We start from the raw sequence: 21,572 nt of genomic DNA on the forward strand, positions 1-21,572 counted from the left end.
GGCTAAGTCTAGATGAGAGAGGTTAAGCAATGAATGCAATGCAGAGTCATGATGGGGACCAAGTAAGGACAGGCATATATTGTCCACCACACATGGTGCACTAAGAAAATTAAATCTTTACAAGTTGGTGAGATGAGAACAGCGTTCAACAGAAACAGAAGCAGTAGCAGTTTTGGTGTTCAGTCAAATCACTAAGGTGTGAATCCTCAGGGCTGATATTGATCATGGCATATGCTGTGGGAAGCAGACAGACAGGAATTTAGGGTCCAGTGTCATCTCTACTGTGTGTGTCTGCAGGTCCCGAGCGGCGACGGTTCGCTTATCCCCCGCCACCGCACATATGTTTGGGAAACGGAACAGTTGGACGTGGCCGAGGGCTAAAATGGGTCAGACCGACACAGATGGAGAAAAAAACTCCCACTGGGTCACTGTCAGATGACTAACACCCACAGCAAAGTGAGAGAATATGTGCATGTGTTTGTGTATGTGTGTAAGAAAGAAATAAAGTCAAACTCTGACAGATTTAACATCTTAACACCGCCAGCAAGTTCTCTCTTAAAACAAGACAAGAAAAAAAAATACTCGCACAGCAAGTTTTGAATTCAGATTGGGTCATGCAGTGCTCAAGTAGCCAGGAGCAAACCAGCAACTCTGGAGAAAGTCAGTGGGTGTCAAGAATACCTAACTTTAATTTGGCGTAATGGTTTCTAAACTTGTCTTACTTTTTCTGCCTCTCATAAACAAACATATTCATAACTCATGTCAGTGTCTATATTGTCATTTAATACTTTTACAGTGTTCACAATAAACTATTTAACATAGTGCTGCTGTCAAACTTTAATGGCAAAGCAGCTAAAAAACTTGAGATTTGGGGAACATGAGGGATTTGTTACTGTGTAAGAACATCAGCTGAGGCACAAAAGAATAGAAACAAATCATTTGCCTAATCCAAAACAGCTCATATGATCTTTAACTTTCTAAAACAATATGCAGCAAACAAAATCTTGGTGGGTAATTGTAAGAAACTTTTTTAAAGATGCCACTGGAATGTTTCATTTAAGAACATGAAGCAATCTCTAGATGTATGACCAACTCTTCTTTAGCAGTCCAGGGTGTTGCAGCTCAAATGTATTCAAAGTGCTCCAGGCAAATGTCCTTGGTTGTCAAAACCTCCATTAGAAATGGAATGTGAGGGAATAATTACTGAGTTGAAAGGTCACCCATCCAGTGGTTGATCATAAAGCAAACGGGTAGGAATTCCTTTCAGGTGTAATCCATGGCTGCCTTTTGATTCTATATTCCAGCACCATTTCCCAAGACAAAGAGGAAAGCCAACGCTCCTCAATGAAGACTACAAAGCCCAAACTGAAATGCCTTTCTGAATGGTAGGTTACTGCCACTTACGGTTGCCTTTTGCTCATCAAGGTTTTGTAGCACTAAAGCTTTAAAATGTTCTCTATGTAAGCCAAGAGGGTCCCGCTGTTCCAGTGTTTGATAGGTACACATTCATCCCAGAACATTGCGCCATCTCTCACCTCAAATGAACCATACCATCACATGAGTACACACGAGTCCCTCTGCACAGACAACAAGCCATGTTGTTAACCATGCATTAGTATGTGTGTGGCATGTGTTGTGTAAGGCAGTCATATGTTTACAGTGAATATCTTGGATGAAATTCAAGTTTGCAGCTGCAGCCTCAGAATAATTCATCGCCCGCCTTTTTACCCAGGAGGAGCCACAGGTAGTTGATGAAGTGGCAGTGCCAAGACTCCCAACTGGCGAAGACGAAGCGCAGCTGCCAGGAGTCAGTGCGGCCAGATGCCGCTGCTGATGTACCATGTGTTCCAAGCAGGGCAACAGTGTGTTTGTGTGTGAGCTGGGGTGGGAGGGGAGAGAATGAAGAGCTTGCCAAGACTTTCTCACATTGATGCCAACCTGACACATGCTTGGGTACTCCCCATGGTTTGTGTTACCATCTCAGGCTCTCTCACAGATCTGTGGGGGGTCCCCTCTTTCCCTCTTTCTTCTTTTCCTCCAAAGCAGTCCTTTGCCAAGACGGGAGTTGGCGCCGGCTTGCGGCCATTCTGCCCATCAGTGATGAGATCCTTTCAGGTGGTCTTTACTGACTGGTGTGTTGGCAGCAGGCCATTGCAACAGAATGCAAGCTTGTGCTAGATACTCATTTTGATCGTGTTTTCGCCACAACTGTAACCGATATTCCATGCGGAAGCCATGTCTTTCTCTAAAACCTAGAAAAATAAAAACCAAATACGTCACGTCCTTTAGCCGCTTTCCATCTATCCCTGAAAGGTTGCAAAAGACAGGAATGAGTCTCTTAGTGGCTCAGATTCCAGTCCCGCGTGTCAAAAAATATGGCCAACTTCCAGGAAGCGAATCCAAAAGCCAGAGTTCTCCGTGCTGTATTTTCACTCCGTCGGAGTACGCATTCGGTTCTGTTTTAGGTTATGATGATATCTACATAAAAAAGACAAAAGACTGTGAATGCCCTGCACATAAAAGATTCACTGGAAATTACATAGCTGCTGGAGTAGCATAGCATCCCCTTGAATAGTGGTTTCCCCACTAAAGGGAATGAGTGGTCTTTGACGATACTATTCCTGAGAGTGGAGGGGAGTTCTCTGAAACAAAGGCTCCAGTTTTGATAGGAACATGCCATCCTTGTTTGCAGTGTAGGGGGTTTGGGGAGGGAAGTGAAAACTTTTTGAACGTGTGCCATGTCTGTACCATTCTCTTATCTGAGGCCCGCGACTGCCAGCTGGCGGCTGAATATGCCCACTTGCACTGTGATGATGAAGCCAGCCAAGCTAGTTGGCACACTGAGTGGTGGGACTGGCATGGGATCTGAAGCCAAACACAGCTCTGTGTGGGGTAGCTGCATATATGCTGCATTCTCACTTACTCCATCAGCACTTCCCAAGAGCAGCCCAGATACCTGATCATAGGTCTTCAAAATGGGGATGGGTCTTGACAAAGTTAGAACAACCAGATAAGAGGCAATAGCTGAAAGCCTGTAGCTCTGTAAACAATGGCAATATTACCTGCAAATAGCTCCCTGTTGTACCCTTGCAACTCTGATGTTACAGCTGGGTGCTTCTGTGTGTCTTTCCCTCCTGTCTAGTTGTTCCCAGCTAAGGCCACTGACTTCCTGAGGAGTTTCATCTGGTCCTCAGGCCTTAAAGGCTGCTAGCATCTGTGGGAGGAATGGGGACTTCTTCCGTCTGCCTCTCCTTGGGGATTTTGTTTTATTTGTTAATTGTCATTTAATTCTTGTGGGTTGTTGTTAACTCCACAGTGCCACTCTAAGGTGGGGCTTCTCAAACTGGGGCTTGTCCTAGAATTGGAGATATATTGTATTCTAGTTTTCTTATTGTGGCCATTTGAGTTTTGTAGCCTCTTTTGTTAGCACATCTATTAGTAGTTGTTTGCTTTTGTTTAAACTTTTTTTCAGAGCACCCTGATAAGTTAGTTGCTGGACAAACAAGAGCATGCCATTTCTTTTCACTCTGCCTTTTTACTTTGAGTGGTAATCCTGAGGAGGTAGCACAGTAGTACTTCAGATTGATGTCTCCTCTAAGTTTAATGAGGTTTAGAGCTCAGCAAAGACTTGAGAGGTAGGTTAGACATCTGTACCTGGGGTTCTTTTAGGTAAGTTAAGTTTTTGCAAAGCAGCATGGTTTTGATTTTTGTTTGATTTAAATTTTGAGAACCTGTTGTGTGGTAAATACTGTTGGCTATTATTCCTGTTGAACACTTCTGTTAAACATTATCACCTGATTATATGTTGCTTCCTTTCCCTGTATGAGCATGGATGTGACAGCTGACAAAAGACTTCATTGGATTACGTGTCACAATCAGTTGAAAATACAAAAATAGAAAGAAATCTGAAATGGTCAAAATTTTCTTGAGCATATTCCAAAAAGCAGTAAGCTCTGATACAATGTGATCATGTAAATTTTACTGCATATCGACTATATATGTAGTTAAGTAATAAAATATATTAAAAAAAAATCACACTCACGGCAAAACATCCTTCGTGAAACAAAGACTGTTAGTGTTGAAGTGAAACTGTACGCACACACAGACACAATGTTTCGTTGAGTTGAGCTCCACAACGAGGCAGGAACCTTTGAAGCCTGGTTTGTTTCGTGTCGGAAGACAAATTCGGTGGCGCCGTCCTTCACCACAACATGTACCGGCTTTACTTTAGGTAAGGTTGAATATAAACTGAATGAAGTATAAGAGGAAAAGAACTCGTGATTGGCTCAAGAAATATGTGCCTTCATATTCTATGTAATTTGACGATTTGTATTCATCCTTGTCTGGCGGCGATGTGCTTTGTATCGGTCTTGTCTTCCTTAGTTGAGTATTAATTCTTGATAACTGTCATATTGATACTTTGTTACTGTGCCAAATACGAATACAATCACCCGAAGGAAACTGGAGCTCTTGACTTATGTTGAGAAAACTGTCCAGGATATTGTTCCAAGTATACAGTGAATAGTTTTAATATCTCTGGGGAGGCAATGCGTTTTTAAAATAAAATAACAGAATTACATTTTGACATTTACAAGCAATTCAACTTACCAAAATCTTAATAGTTTACAGAATTATTTATGTATTGCTTTAGTTGTTGTTGAGGTTATTGTCTACCTGACCTTTTATTATTTAATCTTCATGGTTTTATTGCATTTAATGACTTTTAATGTTTTGTGTGTTGTTGTTGTTGTTGTTGTTGTTTTTTATGGTCACAGCATCTTGAAGTCGTTACTGTTACTTCTGTTGTCACTTCAAGATAAGACTTATTGATCCCAAGAGGAGGGATTCAGTTGTTGCAGCTTTCCTAGGACCCTGTGAAAAAATGGAGTACAATAAAATAAAAATGAAAAAACTAGAATGTAACAAATAGATTAAAATTTAGTAAAACTGGTATGAACGTAAACTGGAACACACTAAATTTAACAAAATTAAAGTAGAGCAAAATAAAATTTATTACATAAAAATATGATACGATGGATATGAATTTAAAGTCTTATCTGAAGTGTTAAGTAGAAGCCCAAACTGGGACAGGGGTTGCAAATTAGCCAAGGCCATACACCTTTATGTTTGGCATCTGCTCAGTATCTTTTTTTTATAAAGTATTGTTTCATGCATTTTTGTCCCATCAATCAGACAAATAAATAAATAAAAGCATTTAATTTGAGATAGTAGTGTGAGATGTAATGAATCGTAAAAAAACAAAAAATATCCGCATTCAGTGTGATTGTGTTAGGAAAGCTTATGCCAAATAGATGAGAATGTGAGGAAAGGAGGCGTTGATAAAGAGAAAAATACTAAATGGTTTTATTTGCTAATGACGGGAAGGCATCAATTCTGTGTTCAGCTAATAAATTTATGCTAACAGACTTTTTTTCCTGTTCCCCGCAGATGCTTCAACGTGTGAGTGGACATAAACGACTAATGATGGAGGAATTCTTAAGTTCTAAGTCTTAAAGGCCAGATCTGCTGGTTATAAAAGTCATGCTGCTGTCGGGACTTGCTCCACTATACCACTCTCTGAAGTGGAAAGTACCCCACTTTAAAACCACTTTTCACAGAACTTTCTGTCTATTAAAGCCAGAGAAATGGAATTTGGGAGGTTTGGCTCAGAGACAGGTTTACAGATGGACTACAGCTCCCTCATCAAGGACAAATCAGAAGCCAGTGTTTGATAGAGCTCCCGTATTTGGAGATAAGGTTGCTATCATAGACAGTAGCAGGAGCCACAGCTACAAGCAGCTGTACTACAGCAGCTTAGGTCTTGCAGGTAGAATTTGTACCACTCTGAACTCTGGCTTTGGGGGTCTGGAAGGAAAACGGATCTCCTTCCTGTGTGCTAATGATGCATCCTATACAGTTGCACAGTGGGCGGCTTGGATGAGTGGTGGCACAGCTGTGCCACTGTACAGAAAACACCCTCAATCTGAATTGGAGTACATCATCACGGACTCCCAGAGTTCACTTTTGGTTGTGGGGCATCCCTATACTGAAACCATGGAGCCACTGGCACAGAGAATGGGCCTGCCATGCATAACGCTGCCACCCACTTCTAACCTGGACACCTTAGCTGAGACAGACACAAGAGAGGAGCAGGCAGTCGTCACTGACTGGGCTGATCGGCCAGCTATGATTATCTACACCAGTGGTACCACAGGGAGACCGAAAGGAGTGCTGCATACTCACAGCAACATACAAGCCATGGTAAATGTTATCTTTTAAATTGTGGCTTCATTTTCTCCTTTTTAAAAACGGAATATGTAGATAAGCAGCACATACACACTCACAGCTATGACATTACAGAGAATGGCGCAGCTGGTGCCAATGCACTTAAAGCTGTGGCTATTTACAGTAATAAGCAGGCTGGGTTGTTTGTTAACAAGCTATATGCTCTCTGTTCCTATTTACTTAAACCTCTGCATCGGCAGAGTGTAAGGAAATATATCTTAAATATTTAAATTCATTTTTGTTTTACCAAAGACTTGTTTGTTTGATATAACTCTGTAACATTTGAGATGCTAACTACAATTCTTTTCCATATAGAAAGATACATTCTGACAGAAAACAGTAAATCTGGGGTATTGATACAAGAGCTCAGTGATATCTTCTGCAATAAAGTGACTTTTGCTCAATGATGCTAAAATCAATGTTTCAAAAGGTAACTAAATAAGGGACAAAAGTTACTCACAAAATTACTTAAAATTACTACATAAAGAAATAAAATCCATGTTTGTATTGGATATTGGATTACATATCATAATACTACAAATCCTCTGTCAGAAATGATCCAAATAGACTTAAAAAAAACTATGGTTTCCCACCTACATGCCAGTTGCCAGCTTTAGAGTTCCTCAAAGTTGCAAACTATCCTAAAAATATTTTGGGCTGGGTTCTTGTAATGTCTGCCTTTGCCATGTAAATAGTACACACAAAGGTTTTGGTGTGTATTTCATGTCTTCAGCACAACCTTTTCACAGTTTAATGTGCAAAACTGACAGCTCACCTGAATAGTATGTCAGTCAATTTGAGTATGCTCTGGTTGAATCTTGTTTCAGAATATGTAATGCAGTGGAAGCAGAGATTATATGGTGGCTTCCCAGATCTCCACATAACTAATAAATATTGGGACTTAAATAGATGCATTTTTTTTCCAAGCAATAAGTGTTCAGACACCCCCACACCCATATTTGAGTCCCTGATTAGCATCATTTATCGTTTGTTCCAGTTGAGCTTTCAGAATAATCACTAATTTATGCCATTAAAGATCTCCTGAAGATTTTTCAGTGTTTTTAAGCTCAAATTGACCTACATGTCCGATAGTGTGGAAAATTAAATCACTCTAAAAGACGGCAGAGCTTCATTTGTCTCGTGCTGGCACAGGGACGTGAGTGAGTGAGTGATTAAGTGAGTCTGTCTGAATTCCTGGAAGGCAACAACATCAGGTTGTCAGAATCGCTGAAAGCTCCTCCGTCAGGTTAATGTGAGAAAGGACTGAAGACAGAATTGAAGGGAAAATAGATTTCCTGAATCACCTCCAAATTTTAACTTGGATTTAAGATGACCACCTCTACCGCATCATGTTTTTGCTAAATTTCAGATATTTTTTAAGATGAGTTCTCTGGATGTGTGTGTTTTGTGTCTCTTTGGTTATTACATACCTGACAGTGCATACGGAGCAAGAAACCCTTTATTATAAACAGAAAATCGGATTCCCTTTCTTTTGGTGTAGATTTTGCCAACATCATGAACAGAATCACTGTTCCTGAGTTCTGTCAGGGTGATCAAAAAACAAAAAGTGAAAACAATCCACTTTGAGCTCCATGAGTTTCTTGTTGGTGTTTTCAGCTTGAGTAAAGTAAAGAAGTACAGACTGCCAGATCAAATACTGACCCTGTCTCCTGCTCTCCGCCTCAGGTCCAGTCTCTGGTCTCAGAGTGGGCGTGGTCCAGAGATGATGTCATCCTCCACACCTTACCTCTCCACCATGTACATGGCATTGTTAACAAGCTGCTGTGCCCCCTCTGGGTGGGTGCCACCTGCATCATGCTGCCCGACTTCCAGCCTCAGAAGGTTTCATCTACGCTTTAACTCTTTCTTTTGTTTGTTTTTAGTAAAGTTTTCATTAAAACCTCTGAGCTGAGGGGCTGTGTTTAACCTGAAAGTTTCAAAATGTGTGAAAGTTGTGACTGAGTGAAGTTTCTTAGATTTATAAGACGTGTATGGACAGAGTGGTAGAGGGTTGTGAAAGACCTTTCAATTTTTCAACATAAATCTCTCTCTTTTTCTGTCAGTGTCTTCTTCTTTTTTCTTTCAACTTTTCTTCTCCTTCTTTTCTCATTGCTTCATCTTGTCTTCCTCTCTCTTTTTATCAGTCTCTCCTCTTTTCATTCCTCGGTCTCCTCCTCCCTCCCTCTCTGACTGTCAAACTAAGTGTTTGGGGCTCAATGATGAATTGCCCTGTGTGGCTTTGTATCTGACCAATGCCGACTCACGGCAGGGGCTTAAGCAGCGGATCAATCGATGGGCTGACATTGAAGGATGATAGTGCTTGTTTGGCCCTGAGAAGGGAGGGTAAGATGGGGTACTAAGTGTGTGTGCATGTGTGTAGGTGTGCTTTGGCACTTAAAGGAGTGTGGATGCACAGCTTTTTCCCCCTTTGCTCATGTGTTTTCTTTGTGTGTCCTCTGGAGCTCAATGGCACTGAAGGTAGATAGAAAGTAAAGGTCTTTAAAGGACATATGTATCTGTCAACATGGGTATTGCTGCGCTCTTATAGCTATCAGTATTCCACTGTTATCCCTGACCTTGTGTACCAACCCACAAAGCCCCTCCTCTTAGCCTCAGAAAAAGCCTTTCTTCTCCTCCTCCTGAAGTTACAGTACATTGATGAAGTGATCGATAGTCTGTCTCTTTTATCCCCTCAGATCTCTGAAGGGTAGCCTGGGCAGCAGAGGCCGCCATTGATTTTTTCTGATTTTGCCTGGAGATAGTGACAGAAATTTTCAGTGCAGGAATTGTGATCCAGTAAATCGCAGATAAGTCTATTTCAAGTGAAGCTGTTACAGTCTGACAGGGGCAGATACTAGTCACACACAGACCTGGCCACCATTGCCTACATCATCAAAGCAACTTTAAAACACCAGGGAAAAAAAGTTCAGCTCAAATGAAATAAAGTAGATATTGTTTGGATAACTTGTGAGAACGCCTGATTGGCAAAGGCTCTACTTTGTAGATCTCATGCTGCTTCCATGTTTTAAAGTCAAGTAGATTTTTCTGGAGTAAAATTTCGTAAACCCAAGGTTAAGTAATGCTTCACTGCTCATTTAGAGGAGGAAAAGTTAAAATTTATGTTCATGATGGTCAGATTTTTTTATTGGGACACTATTGCTGTGACAGGAAACCTCAAAGTGGTAACCCTATGATCTAACTAGTGGTCATGAATCTGAGTTTACAGAGTTATATTGTTGTTGTATTATAGGTTAAATCTTTTAAAGGTTAAACAATTCTATTACTCCATCATGCTGCATCCTGCAAAACGTTGTATTGACTGAAGATATTGAGAATTACACAGAAGAATTGCTTGCACAACAAATTAAATCTTTGGTAAGTGCTACATCTTTACATCAACAGATAATGGTGATGTATAGTCTCAGTATTGTAATATCAACACTCCTTTCATCCAGCGACAGAACTGCTGCAACAGGAAAGTTTTAAACAGCAGTAACAGTAATATCTTCAATATTCAAAAAGAGAACATTTGCACAAACATCTTCAGTCCACATTGGTTGACTCCCATTGCTTCAGGTATTTACCATTGATATAAAAATGTTAAAGAATTTAATAAAAGTTGCAAACTGACATTTCTGTTCTTGTACAAACTGATAAACACCCCTTGGTATTCATTTGAACTGAAGTTGAGTGATTAATTTTTTTAACAGGTCATCAGATGAGGCTAACACTTGGTTTTAGTGCTCTCAGTAAACAGCCATGCTAAGCTAACTAAAGAAACATGGTGCTCCTGCTGCCCCTTCAGCATTCAAACGTTTTTTACTTGGTTTTTTGTTTTTATCCCCAGAGGTGATGATACTTTAACATAAGCTTTTCTGTTTACAATAATGATAAAACCAACACAGTGAGACATGAGTTGAAACTAAATTAGTGAAAAAGAAATCAGGCTAAATAGAACAAAAGCTCTATGGAAACACTGACATTTAACATTCAGCTCCTCTCAGGAAGCTTCAGTGTCAGAGTCTCATGTTGAGTGCAGAGCTGATCTCAGCTCATAGAGTTGTTTAGGATGCAGGCCATCGCTCTGGGTTCTCACCACATCCTGTCCCCCAGGTGGAGGCCAGCTCTTTGACGGACATAAATTGCCTTCCTCTCCCCTCTTGACTAGACGTTTTGGAAGCGCTCTACTGCACTTGATAGACACCACCCAGAGCAGTTGGGGCACCCTCGGTTACTAATCCCTCTCTTGGTGCAAAGTTTCATTCTTTGAGTGCACAGGTAAGCTGTGGACAGATGGGAGAAATTACATATAGATTTGATAAAGCTGTTGACAAAATTTCCAGCTTTAGTTGTTTATATATTTTATTTATGTCAGTTTACTGTAGCCAGAGAAGACAAGAGGAAGAAAAGTGGAAAGATAAAAGATAGGACGAGTCTAAAATGAGCTGACACAAAGGAGAAGTGGAAGGAAGAGTTTATTGTTACCACATTAAGAGGAATGTGTTGCTTCTTTAGGTGAGATGGATGATGACAGAAACTGCATTTCTCTTTGTGTGTGTATGTGAGAGAGAAAGAAAAAAGAGAGAGGGAGACTGCAGAGGCAGCGAAGCAGGAAATTACGAAATCGAGAGAGAAGGTAAGTGAATCTGAGACAGAGAGCAAAGAGAAGCAAGGGGTGGAAGAAAGATGAAGGAAAGATGTGGGGTCAGGGATGAAAGTAGAGAATGAAAAAGAAAAACTTTGAGAATAAAAGTAGATGGAAAGAAAGAAGAAGTAGTAAGGTTAAGTAGAGAAGAAGAGAAGGAGAGGGGAGGAGGGACAGCTAGGGAGGAGCGTTTGTCTCCCAGGGGGGGGAGACAGGACTTAGAGAAGCTGTCGTTCACCTTCACTTAATTCATGCTGTCTTCCCATCCTCCCATCGTCTACAGCCGTGTACCCAGACTCTGTGTGTGTGTGTGTGTGTGTGTGTGTGTGTGTGTGTGTGTGTGTGTGTGTGTGTGTGTGTGTGTGTGTGTGTGTGTGTGTGTGTGTGTGTGTGTGTGTTTGTGTGTGTGTGTGTTTGAGAGAGAGAGAAACAGAGAGGGAGAGACGAATGAGGTAAATAGGCGGGGCTGGGTGTTTAGGATGCCTTTGTCCTTGAACAAGTGAGTTTATGTGATATCTGAAGCATGTTTTTATACGAACATGTACTTCACAATGTATGTTTATGTCCATTAACTCCTCTGTGTGCATGTGTGTGTGTGAGTTTGTGAGGCATGTGTGTGTGGTGGAGGACTCTATAGCAGTCAAAAAGCACATTTGTCAAAAGTAGCCATACAGAAAGCCTTTAACTGGCCAACGTGTCAGCTCTGCCCTACAGCACTTGGCTGTTTTCTTCCTGCTGACCTTTACAAATCTCCTCTTCTTTTCTTGCCTTTTTTTGCATTGTGTTGACAGGTTCAGTGTGAGGCTGCTGTCTGGACTTTATCCTGCCATTTACATCAAATAAAAGAAACAGTGCAACTTGCAAATGTGCAGATGAATGAATTGTGGAGTACAGTAACAATTTAGTTTTATGATCCCAACTATATGAGATGCAGTGCTCAGGTTCCCACCTTACCTTATCTCCTCTCCCGACTCCTTAGTTTTATTTTTCTGTGTTTGTGTGTCTCAGGTGTGGGAGATGCTGCTGAGCTCCAAGGCTCCCCTGGTTAATGTGTTCATGGCTGTGCCAACCATCTACTCTAAGCTGATCCAGTACTATGATCAGCACTTCACACAGCCTCATGTCAAGGACTTTGTCAAAGCGGCCTGCAAGGAGAGGATCAGGTACTGGCTGTGGGCTCAGTGACAGCTTAGTCACAAGAGGATGTTTTTGTGGGTAAATGTGTATAGTAGTTTCTGCGTGCAGAGAGCCTTGTGACAAACTAAGTCAGAAAGACAGCAGTGTTTATTTATTGAGGGTTTTTTTATAGACATCAAGTGAGAAAGTGCTCTAAAGCAGTGGTCTCCAACCCTCAGGCTGCAGACCAGTACGTGGGTCAGTTGGTATCAGGCCTCACATAAAAAAAATACTCAACTTTCTGTTTGATTTATTATCTGATTCTGAACTATGTTTTATTTTGAAAAATGACCAGATTCACTCAGTCATACCCGTCTTTAACTCATTCTTGGCGCATGTCAAGATGCTGCTAATTTCCTAACAGGGCTGCTCTGGCAGGCAATACAACACATTTCCACCAAACCCCCGAGCCAGCAAAATGGACAAAAAATGAACACCTTTGGGAACTTTCTTTGGGCAGGGTAAAAGAGCCAGGGAGGTGACAGAAAAAGAGGTACTTGAAAATCTTGTCTGACATCAAACCGGTCTGTGGTGCAAAAAAGGAAGGGGACTGCTGCTTTAAAGAAAAATATTTCAGAACAACCAGGTTTCCAAAAACCTCATTTCGGGTCTTGTTTGTCACCCCAAGAGATTGGGGGACAAGGCCTGATTTAATCCTTTGTATGGCAGTTATTTATTCAAATAATTCCAGGTATGAGCAATAATAAACATCAAATATGTTTAGTATTTATTATTATTCTGCAGTGTCATTGTTTTGTATAAAATCTACCAATATTTTTGATCACTGCGAGGACTTGACAAATTATTAAGATACAGTATTTTCTACTTGGTACACATCAGATGTGATCGTATTACAAGTAAAAGAGTATGAGTAATAGAGAACGTTTCAATGTGACCCCCCCATCTAAAACATATTTTAACCCCATTTGATTTTCAAATATATTCCAAAAGCATTTATTCCTTCATTACTTTGTCCTCATGTTGAATACCAATGGCATGTTTTGGAAATGTTCCTTCGTAGTCTAGGAGTGTCTCATTTGCAGCCTGAAGGGTTCACCTCACATCCATCCTTCTCTCTACAGGCTGATGGTGTCAGGCTCGGCTGCTCTCCCTCTTCCCACTCTGCAGCGCTGGGAGGAGATCACAGGACACACACTGCTGGAACGCTATGGCATGACCGAGATTGGCATGGCACTGTCCAACCCCCTTAAAGGCTCACGTGTCCCAGGTAAGAGGTAACAGGCTGTTTGATTGACGGCAGGAATTGAGAATTTTTATAGTGATATTGAAAATATTCAAGCAAGGAAATAGTAATTCTGATTCAGAGCACACAGTAGAGTGTGTTCAAGTTTATCATTCTTACCCAGGCTACTGAACCTTGCAGTGAAACCACATGAGGTTCAAACAACAAAACCAAGAGTATGGTCTTGACCTGCATGCTTTTTTTGATACGTGAGATAACTTCTTATAGATTGATCGATTAATTGGTTCATGAAATCTATTATCTTGACTGCTTTTCCCATACCAATCAACCCAATGAGCATGTTTTTACACTGTGGGAGGACGCCAGATTACCCAAAGAGAGGCTGCACATACTCAGGGAGAAAATACAAACTCCACACAGAAAGGCCTCCTTCCCAGCTAGGAATTCAAACCTGGAATCTGTGTAGCAACAACACCAACTTGTGCACCAACATGCAGCCTTATTTTACATTAATGCATAAAATTGTTTTAAGAAAAAGCAATAAGATAAACTATCAGTGTGACCCCATGCTTGCTATCTTCTCTTCTTCACATCAATCTCTAAAAATAGGCCTGATGTTGTTCTGCCTCCCTCTGCAGCTTCATTCAGCGTCTCAGTTTCAAGTGTTGTGTTTGATTGTTGGCAGTTTTCCTCTAGTGTGATGTCAGATTAAACCCCATGATCCCAACTACACCTCCCTCACACGGGCAAAAACAAAAGCAAGGTCTGGAAATGAGGTCAGAGGAATGCTGGTTGCTTTTTTCTCTTCTTCTCCTGTCCTCCCCTCTTCATCTGCCTCTCCCCACCTTCTTCTTCCTCTCCTGTTCCCCATACAACTCCTCTACTTTGCAGGTAAAACTAATTAGCTTGCAAGTGGATTGGGTAATCCTCTGTCTGTGGTTTTGTCGAGTATTGTTTTTGTTTGCTTGTCAGCTAATGCTGAACATAAACCGAGCAGGCTGGGTTTGATTCCTCTCAGGTGATTATTAAGAATGGTTTCAAGAGGTCTTTTGTTCTATTGATGTTTCCACTGCAGGCTTTACAGAGGATGTGTGTGTGTGTTTGTGTGTGTGTGAGTATTCATGCAGACGTGAGCTTGTACCTGTTTGAGTCTGTGTGTTCTTGTCTTGTCTTTAAGTAGGTTAAAATGGATCAATAGAAACTATAGGAAACACTCACAGAAGAGAAGTAGAGTGCAGTCACCTCCTCTCTCCTCCTCTCTTACTCATGCTTTCTTTTCTTTCCATCCTCTGCCAACTGTGTAGTAGACCAGTCTGATTTTTTTTCAGACCAAGGACCACTTATCCCACCAGAAAAATCTTCAACACCCCAAGAGAACTTGCATCATACATGTTCCAACTCGCTACGGCTGCAGCTAATAATTATTTTGATAAATGATTAATCTGCCAATTATTTTTTCGATTAAAAACTCACATCTTATTTCTTCAATTCTTTTTTATCCAGAACTAGTATTTTTCACAATTACATTGACTACAGAGTAAAAAAGTGCACTTTGTCCCTTGTGGTTTGTTGTTTTCTTTTAGAACAAAAGAGAAAATGGACCTGAGGATCTAAGTAAATCTACATTACTGATGTATTATTCCATAACACTTAAAATTGCTAGTATCTAAATACTTAAGTACTTTAATTAAATTACTCATCATCCTCTATGTCTAAATCCATAATTCTGCCTCACTACTGATATATATATCCTATGTCACCACTCAGACCTTCTTTTAAAGAATTTAAAAAAAGATATATTTTCTTGTGGATTGGGCAACATGTGTTTACTGCTGTCATGTTAAGTTAAATAAAGTTAAATTTGAATAAAAAGACATTGTTATGGCAGTTACTGAGCTTCCCCTAATGTCAGTAAATGTGTTGGACTAATAACAGTGTTACACAAGAGGCTGTTAGCCTGTCAGTCATCCCTGATACCTGTGAAAGGTATCTGTATGAGAGAGATTAAACGTGATTGGCTGATGGGCCAAGGTGTGTTTGTGTATGCATGCAACAAGCATGGACTGTATAATTATTGGGCGTAGTTTCCCTGACATCACCCTTCTGTTTCTGAAACAGATTTTTGAAGCGAATCGGCTATCACGGCCCTATTGGAATAGATGGGGGCTTCAAGTACAGCTGTAGGGCGCCAGACAGTCACGTGAGCTGAGCTGTGCCTCTGATTGGGTAAGCTCAGGATCTTAATACCCTTTTAAACTGGGGAGTTAGAAAAACATTCACCCCTGTACAGTGTGTGCCCATAGTAAAATTAGCGATTCAGACAGGAGACATTTTTGGCTTTGTGTGTATGTGACTTCCGGTATTTCCGGACGAGCCTCAAGTGGACACTTAAGAAACAGCAGATTTTAGCACTTCCGCATTGTCTCATATTCTTAGACTGGAGGTTCCCACTTCGTAGCAAGCCAGAGAGAGGCGGAATAAAGAAAGTTTCCAAAGCTAATTACAGCAACAAACACCAACATTAGTTTCAAGGACTTCTCATACATGACAAACTGGATGTAGACATTTTCCAATGTAGAACATATGTGGAGTTTTTAAGCACCCCTCCTCCTCAGGTGTTGTTTTATCCCTCTGGTGCTACCCTGCTGGACCATACAGTTGATGTACAGTTTGTTTTAGCACACATTCCAGCTTTACCTGATGTAAATGCCCACACACTTAGGAATTTTTGAGCCTGGTTGCTTTCTCTTCTGCTGCAATATTTCACGTGTATTAATCGCCTTCAATTCACTTCCACCTTGCTATGCTCATGTTTACATGAGGTCAACAGCTCCACTACTCAGGGGGATAATTCCGCAACTCAATGCATCAGTAGCGAAATTTGTTATCAACATTTTTATTAATCAAGTTTTGTTAGATTTTATTAATTTGTGTAGCAGCCCTCCAACTCTCCCCCCTTTTTTCAATGTTCCATGAAAAAAAACAAAACACATTTCTCTTCACTGTCGCTGCAGAGGATCACTAGTGCTCCGCAGACCACAATTTGAGAAACACTCCAAGAGACTACTCAGCTTTTAATACAATTATTGATGGCAGTGGCATTAATGCTTTCCTCTATATTTATGGCAACTAAATGGCCTTATTTTGTTGTGTAGCATTTAGCGCTGGAACATTCCAGATTAACAGCAGCAAGGCTTTCTGGGTCATGCTCCCCTCGTTGAGAACTAAATATGTGAGATTAGCTTGACCCACTTCTTTCCATATCATCTTTAAATCACTTAGCAGTCTCTTTTATCTTCTTTATTGTTTATTATCTCCTTTTTATTTTGTTCTTTACTGTCCCTGAGAACAGGAAGTACGTCACGGCATGTCCCCTGTTCTCTCTAATCATAACCTTTTGAAGCTAGGTACCATTTAAAGCACAATAATGAAGTCTTTCCTTAACCTCCTGGGAGGAAAATGGTGGCTAACAGGACCTCCTGTCGATCCTCATCCACAAACCTTCTTTTCACCCAGCATGTAGCATCTATAACCTGCCTGTGTGCTAAGAAATGGTATTAACTTGATAAATCACAGTGTTATGACTCATGCAGGTCACCAAATTATCTTAAGAGTGTGATGCTGGAAATGAAAGTTGTATAGAAATGGTATAGAGGAACTTGTTGGAGGTTTTTGAGCTATCAACCTTCAACATTACATACTAGATGTCCATCCACTTTCCTTTCCTGTGACTCAAAATGAAGATACCTCATACATCTTGCTCTTCAAGTCTTATTTAACCTTATTTGCTCTGTTGTGAATTGGTGAGGGTGCTGTGATTATTATACATACACTCAGCTTTTCAGTCCCTCTGATTGAAGCTACGTTGTTATCCTGCTTGTAACTTGGTTACTTCACTGCCCTGTGGGATTTTTCCCCGCTGGACTGAGTGCAACTGATGGGTGTGTGAGAGACATCACCAATCAGGCTGGAGTGGATTAGATCAATATGAAGTGAGAGAATCACTCTTTAATCAGGACCTGACCTGCTCTTTATTGGGAGAGCAGCGGTCTGTGAAATGACATAAGAGCCTTCAAGGCAGGCACGCACTCACACACACACACACACACACACACACTTTCAGACACGCACATATGCACACAAAAAGACCACTGAGACTTTGACTGTGCATCCCCTGTGCACTCTTTCCTATAATTACTTAACTCAGGAGGTCACACTGGCACACGTACATCCATAGAGACAGCAGGTGATGTCAGTGCGGGTGGGAATCCTTAAACTGTAACACATTTCTGATAAGTAGTTTCCATTTAACAGTCCAACTCTTGGCAGTTATAAATAGTCCCTGCTTTTTTGGCACTCAGCCCTTATTTTATTTCATAATTTGTCGGCTCACTTAATACAATTTAACGCAACTGTGCTGCAATAAAAGGCCTTGTCAAGCACTCAGCAGTAGTTCTGCTGTGCAATCAGGGCTGATTTTTATTCGTATATGGTGTTAAAACGAGGCAAAGTGGAGACTGTTGTTTCAGTGAATGGTTTTAGAGCTGTATGGAGTTTCATTGGCAAAATGTGTTTGATGATTGAGGTTGTGATGATTTAATGTCTACATTACACTCTTTTTTGACTTTTTCAAGTGGGAAGGAACTTGTCAAAAAGAAGTGTGTTAAATATTGGAGATACCGGGCAGTCAGACCCTTTGTTAAGAAACCAGCCAGAGAACCAAATCAAAGGCTAGCTTCAATGTGCTGCAGATGGGGCTACCTCTATTTCTGTCTTGAAATAGAGTTTTTTGAGCACATAGATACATTCTTATCAATGTGCATTATCAAATGGACTCAGTAATGTTTTTAGATTTTTTTTTTATTGAAGCACAGTTTTTCCCTTCATCAGCTAACACAGTGTATTTTGACACTGTAAACATATCTCGTACTAAAGGATTGGGTCATTAAATTAAAGGTCCTGTATTCTGCTCTTTTTCTGCAGTGTAACATGGATCAATGATGTCTTCATGAAATGGTAGTAACATGTTTTTGGTCCAAAGAGCCAATAAATCAAGCACAGCAGCATTGTTTCCAGGCTCGCATAGCCCCTCTGTTTAGAACAGCCTTTTTTTTCTGTCCAATTTTTCTGGTGCGATGTATTTCTAAAAACCTAAGACAGGTGGTAAAAAAGCATCTTCCTGATGGCAAAGTTAGGCACTGAAATAAGTCTAAATGTAGCATACAGTCAGACTGTAGTTTTAAGAGCAGTTTGTCAAAATTAAGCGACATGGCATGATAGAGTTGTCTTCTTCTGTTGTGGTTGACAGCCTAGTTTCCAGTCTAAATTCCTTGAAGTAGGGCTGAACAATTTTAGAAAATAATCGAATTGCGACTTTTTTGGACCAATATTGCAATTGCGATTTAGCATGCGATTGTGGGGGGGGGGGGGGGGGGGGTTATCTTCTACATTACTCACTGAACACAAGCAATAAACTTTTCTATTGTATGACCTCTCTTCTATGAATATCACACCAAGTAAAGTGCAGAAACATAAATAAGACCAAATCTCTGTATCAACCACTGAAATATGTCAACATGTGGAATGCACATTTTATAAAATGAAAAAGAAACACTAAGTGAATATAAATATAAATATTAATTATATAAAAATCTTACTGATCTCTCATTAGTCAGAAAACACAAACTTAAGTAAATGCACTTTAAAAATTGCAATGTCAGATCAAATTTGATTAATTGTTCAACCCTACCTAGAAATGTTATTTTGGTACCTGCTCGCTAAACTCAACAAAAGTCTGAAAAGCAGTTTTTTTTTAGAGGAGTTCACTTGATGTCTTAAAAAAGAAACAGCTGCATCAGGCATTGTCAAAGAAATCCCATTACTGTCCAAATAAGCTAACTGGGAGACTGAGACAAATGGCTTTCAGTTTGGTGTTTTACAGGCTCAGCAAACCATTAAGTGACCTGTTATGCCCTGCAGACAGAGGTTATAGCCCATTCTTTCAGAGGTAGAAATACTTCACCTGAGGACGGTGACAATCAAAACAGCTGTTATTGCGCTTATAAATGTTTGACTTCCTAAAAAGCAACAAAAAATTCAACCTATATAGCTCTCGGTGCTTTATTTTCCCTTGGTAGTCATGTGTTTGTGTGTGTTTCTGTTTGATAGGAGCTGTTGGGTCGCCACTTCCCGGTGTTGAAGTCCGAATTGTCATGAATAACACAACCAATACAACAATTGTAGAGGGCAATCACAAAGGGACTCAGGTAATTAATAACCGGAGCACTCGGAAAAAAACAAGCTTTTTTTGAGAACAAATAAAACACTCAACCCTTTTTGACTGTTTATTTTACTCTCTTGATTTCGGTCTGTGAATAAATTCCAGGTCCGCCCAGGTTTGGAGGGCAAAGAAGGCGAACTCTTGGTTCGAGGTCCGTCTGTCTTCAAAGAGTACTGGAACAAACCTGAAGCCACCAGAGAATCTTTCACTGATGACGGCTGGTTCAAAACAGGTACCAAGCTCCTCTTCTCCTCCTCCTCTTCTCTTTTCTCTTAACTCACACCCCAGAACTGTACATGCACCCACTCACTCACACGCACCCCCCTGGAGGGAGTGAAGTCTGCCACTAATTGCATCTACATGAGTCGGGCTGTCAAAAAGATTCACAAGAGCAGGAAACATGTCAAAAGATTTTTTCGTCTCTGCAACAAACTGCACTTTTAGAGCTTGATTTTAAACACTTAAAAACTGGGAGTTCAGTCTAGAAAGCACACACACACACACACACACGGGCACACACACACACAAAATATAGCGTATATGGGTATTTTGTGTGTGTCTGTGTGTGTGTGTGTTCACATTTTGGGAGACTATGAGCGACTGATAAATGGACTATGTGTGTTTTCAGTGCTGCAGGGCATTTTTCCTCCTAAGTGGTTGTGACTGCTCTGGGTCTTGAGAAACCAAGTATTGCCCCCTTGCTCATCTTACTCTCTGTGTGCGTGCGTGTGTGTGCACATGTGTGTGTGTGTGTGTGTTAGCACACACACCGAAGCTGTCATCAGATTCTCTTCCTCCCTGCACTTCTCTTGCTGCCATCCTCCCAAAGGAGCTCTGCTTTACTGCAATGCCACAGGGAGACAGGTTGACTTGGAGGGGAGGTTAGAGGACACAGGAGGGAGGGTAAAAGCAATTGGGGCTTTTAATTGTCATGTAGACAACAGGAGATAAGAGCTGGAAGCAAAAGGAGTCTGATTTAGGGAGCTTGGGAATTTGTTGGCGGAGAGGTTAGAAGAGTCAGGGTGTAAAGGGTGACAAACAAGCAACCACGACAGAGTGAGGAGAAACAAGCTGGGGATGTAAAACTGGGTGATGGTGGGAGGAAAAGGGGGTTATAAGGAAGCAAGGAAGGAAGGAGGGATTGATGGAGAGCGTACAGGGTGAGGCAGTGGGAGAGCCGGGCAGAGTGTGTTTAATTGGCTTTGCAGGCTGGAAGGACAGAGATCCAGAGCACAGCACGCCGCTGTCACACTCCATTACAGCCACCGGCCACATAATGAGAGCCCGTGCAATCAGCTCCCCACAGACCGCTCCCTCAAGCCACACACACACACACACACACACACACACACACACACACACACACACACACACACACACACACACACACACACACACACACACACAGTGGACTACTCTATAGGAAGCTTTCAAACACTTTCCCTGCTCACCCACCTGCCTCTGTTCCCAAATGCCAGCTTAAACACACTAACACATAATACACACACAGACAAACATGAACACACACATCATTGATATATTTAGACTTGTGAAGCTGGTGGGGTGTTATGGGCATCGTGACACCCAAGAGTAAAAGTTTTCTTTGTTTTGTTTTAGGTAAAAAATGTTAGATGATGACAGTTAAATTCTTCTGAAAGCTCAAAATAATGTTTAGCTCTAAATTAACTTTACCAGATGATTGATTATAGTGTTTTCAAAAACCCTAAATCAAAAGAGGATAAGATCCAGTCCCATCAAAACTTAGTCTTAACTCATCTTAATCCATCATGAGCAGAGTTATGTTGTGACTGGATATCTCACGGTTCAATCACCTTTGCATAACTGAGAAAGCTAGTGAGAAAATATATAGGTTTTTATTTGAAACTTTCTGGAATTTAAAATTAAAATATGTTACGGAACAGATTTTACACATTAAGATCTATTGGTGTTACAGTTTTTGTTGGCAGAGTTTGAAGTGTCTG

At 40.8% G+C, this 21,572-nt stretch overlaps 1 protein-coding gene across 4 annotated transcripts in view; it reads left to right on the plus strand.

Moving 5' to 3' along the window:
• Positions 1-4,154: 4,154 nt before the first annotated feature.
• The window catches only part of acsf3 (acyl-CoA synthetase family member 3), a 33,382-nt gene continuing 15,964 nt past the window's right edge, over positions 4,155-21,572 (plus strand). The window contains exons 1-7 of one of the 4 annotated variants that reach the window (XM_074666198.1): positions 4,155-4,231; positions 5,449-6,261; positions 7,972-8,127; positions 11,939-12,093; positions 13,189-13,334; positions 19,479-19,576; positions 19,696-19,822. In XM_074666198.1, coding sequence (XP_074522299.1) covers positions 5,542-6,261; positions 7,972-8,127; positions 11,939-12,093; positions 13,189-13,334; positions 19,479-19,576; positions 19,696-19,822 — 1,402 coding nt within the window. In that variant the 5' untranslated portion in view covers positions 4,155-4,231; positions 5,449-5,541. The other 3 variants (XM_074666201.1, XM_074666199.1, XM_074666200.1) reach the window with 3 other exon arrangements.

The sequence above is a fragment of the Halichoeres trimaculatus genome, unplaced genomic scaffold, assembly GCF_033239565.1.
Source record: "Halichoeres trimaculatus isolate MK-OKI-2021-1 unplaced genomic scaffold, fHalTri1.1 fHalTri1_scaffold_3, whole genome shotgun sequence".
In the NCBI taxonomy this organism is placed as follows: Eukaryota; Metazoa; Chordata; class Actinopteri; order Labriformes; family Labridae; genus Halichoeres; species Halichoeres trimaculatus.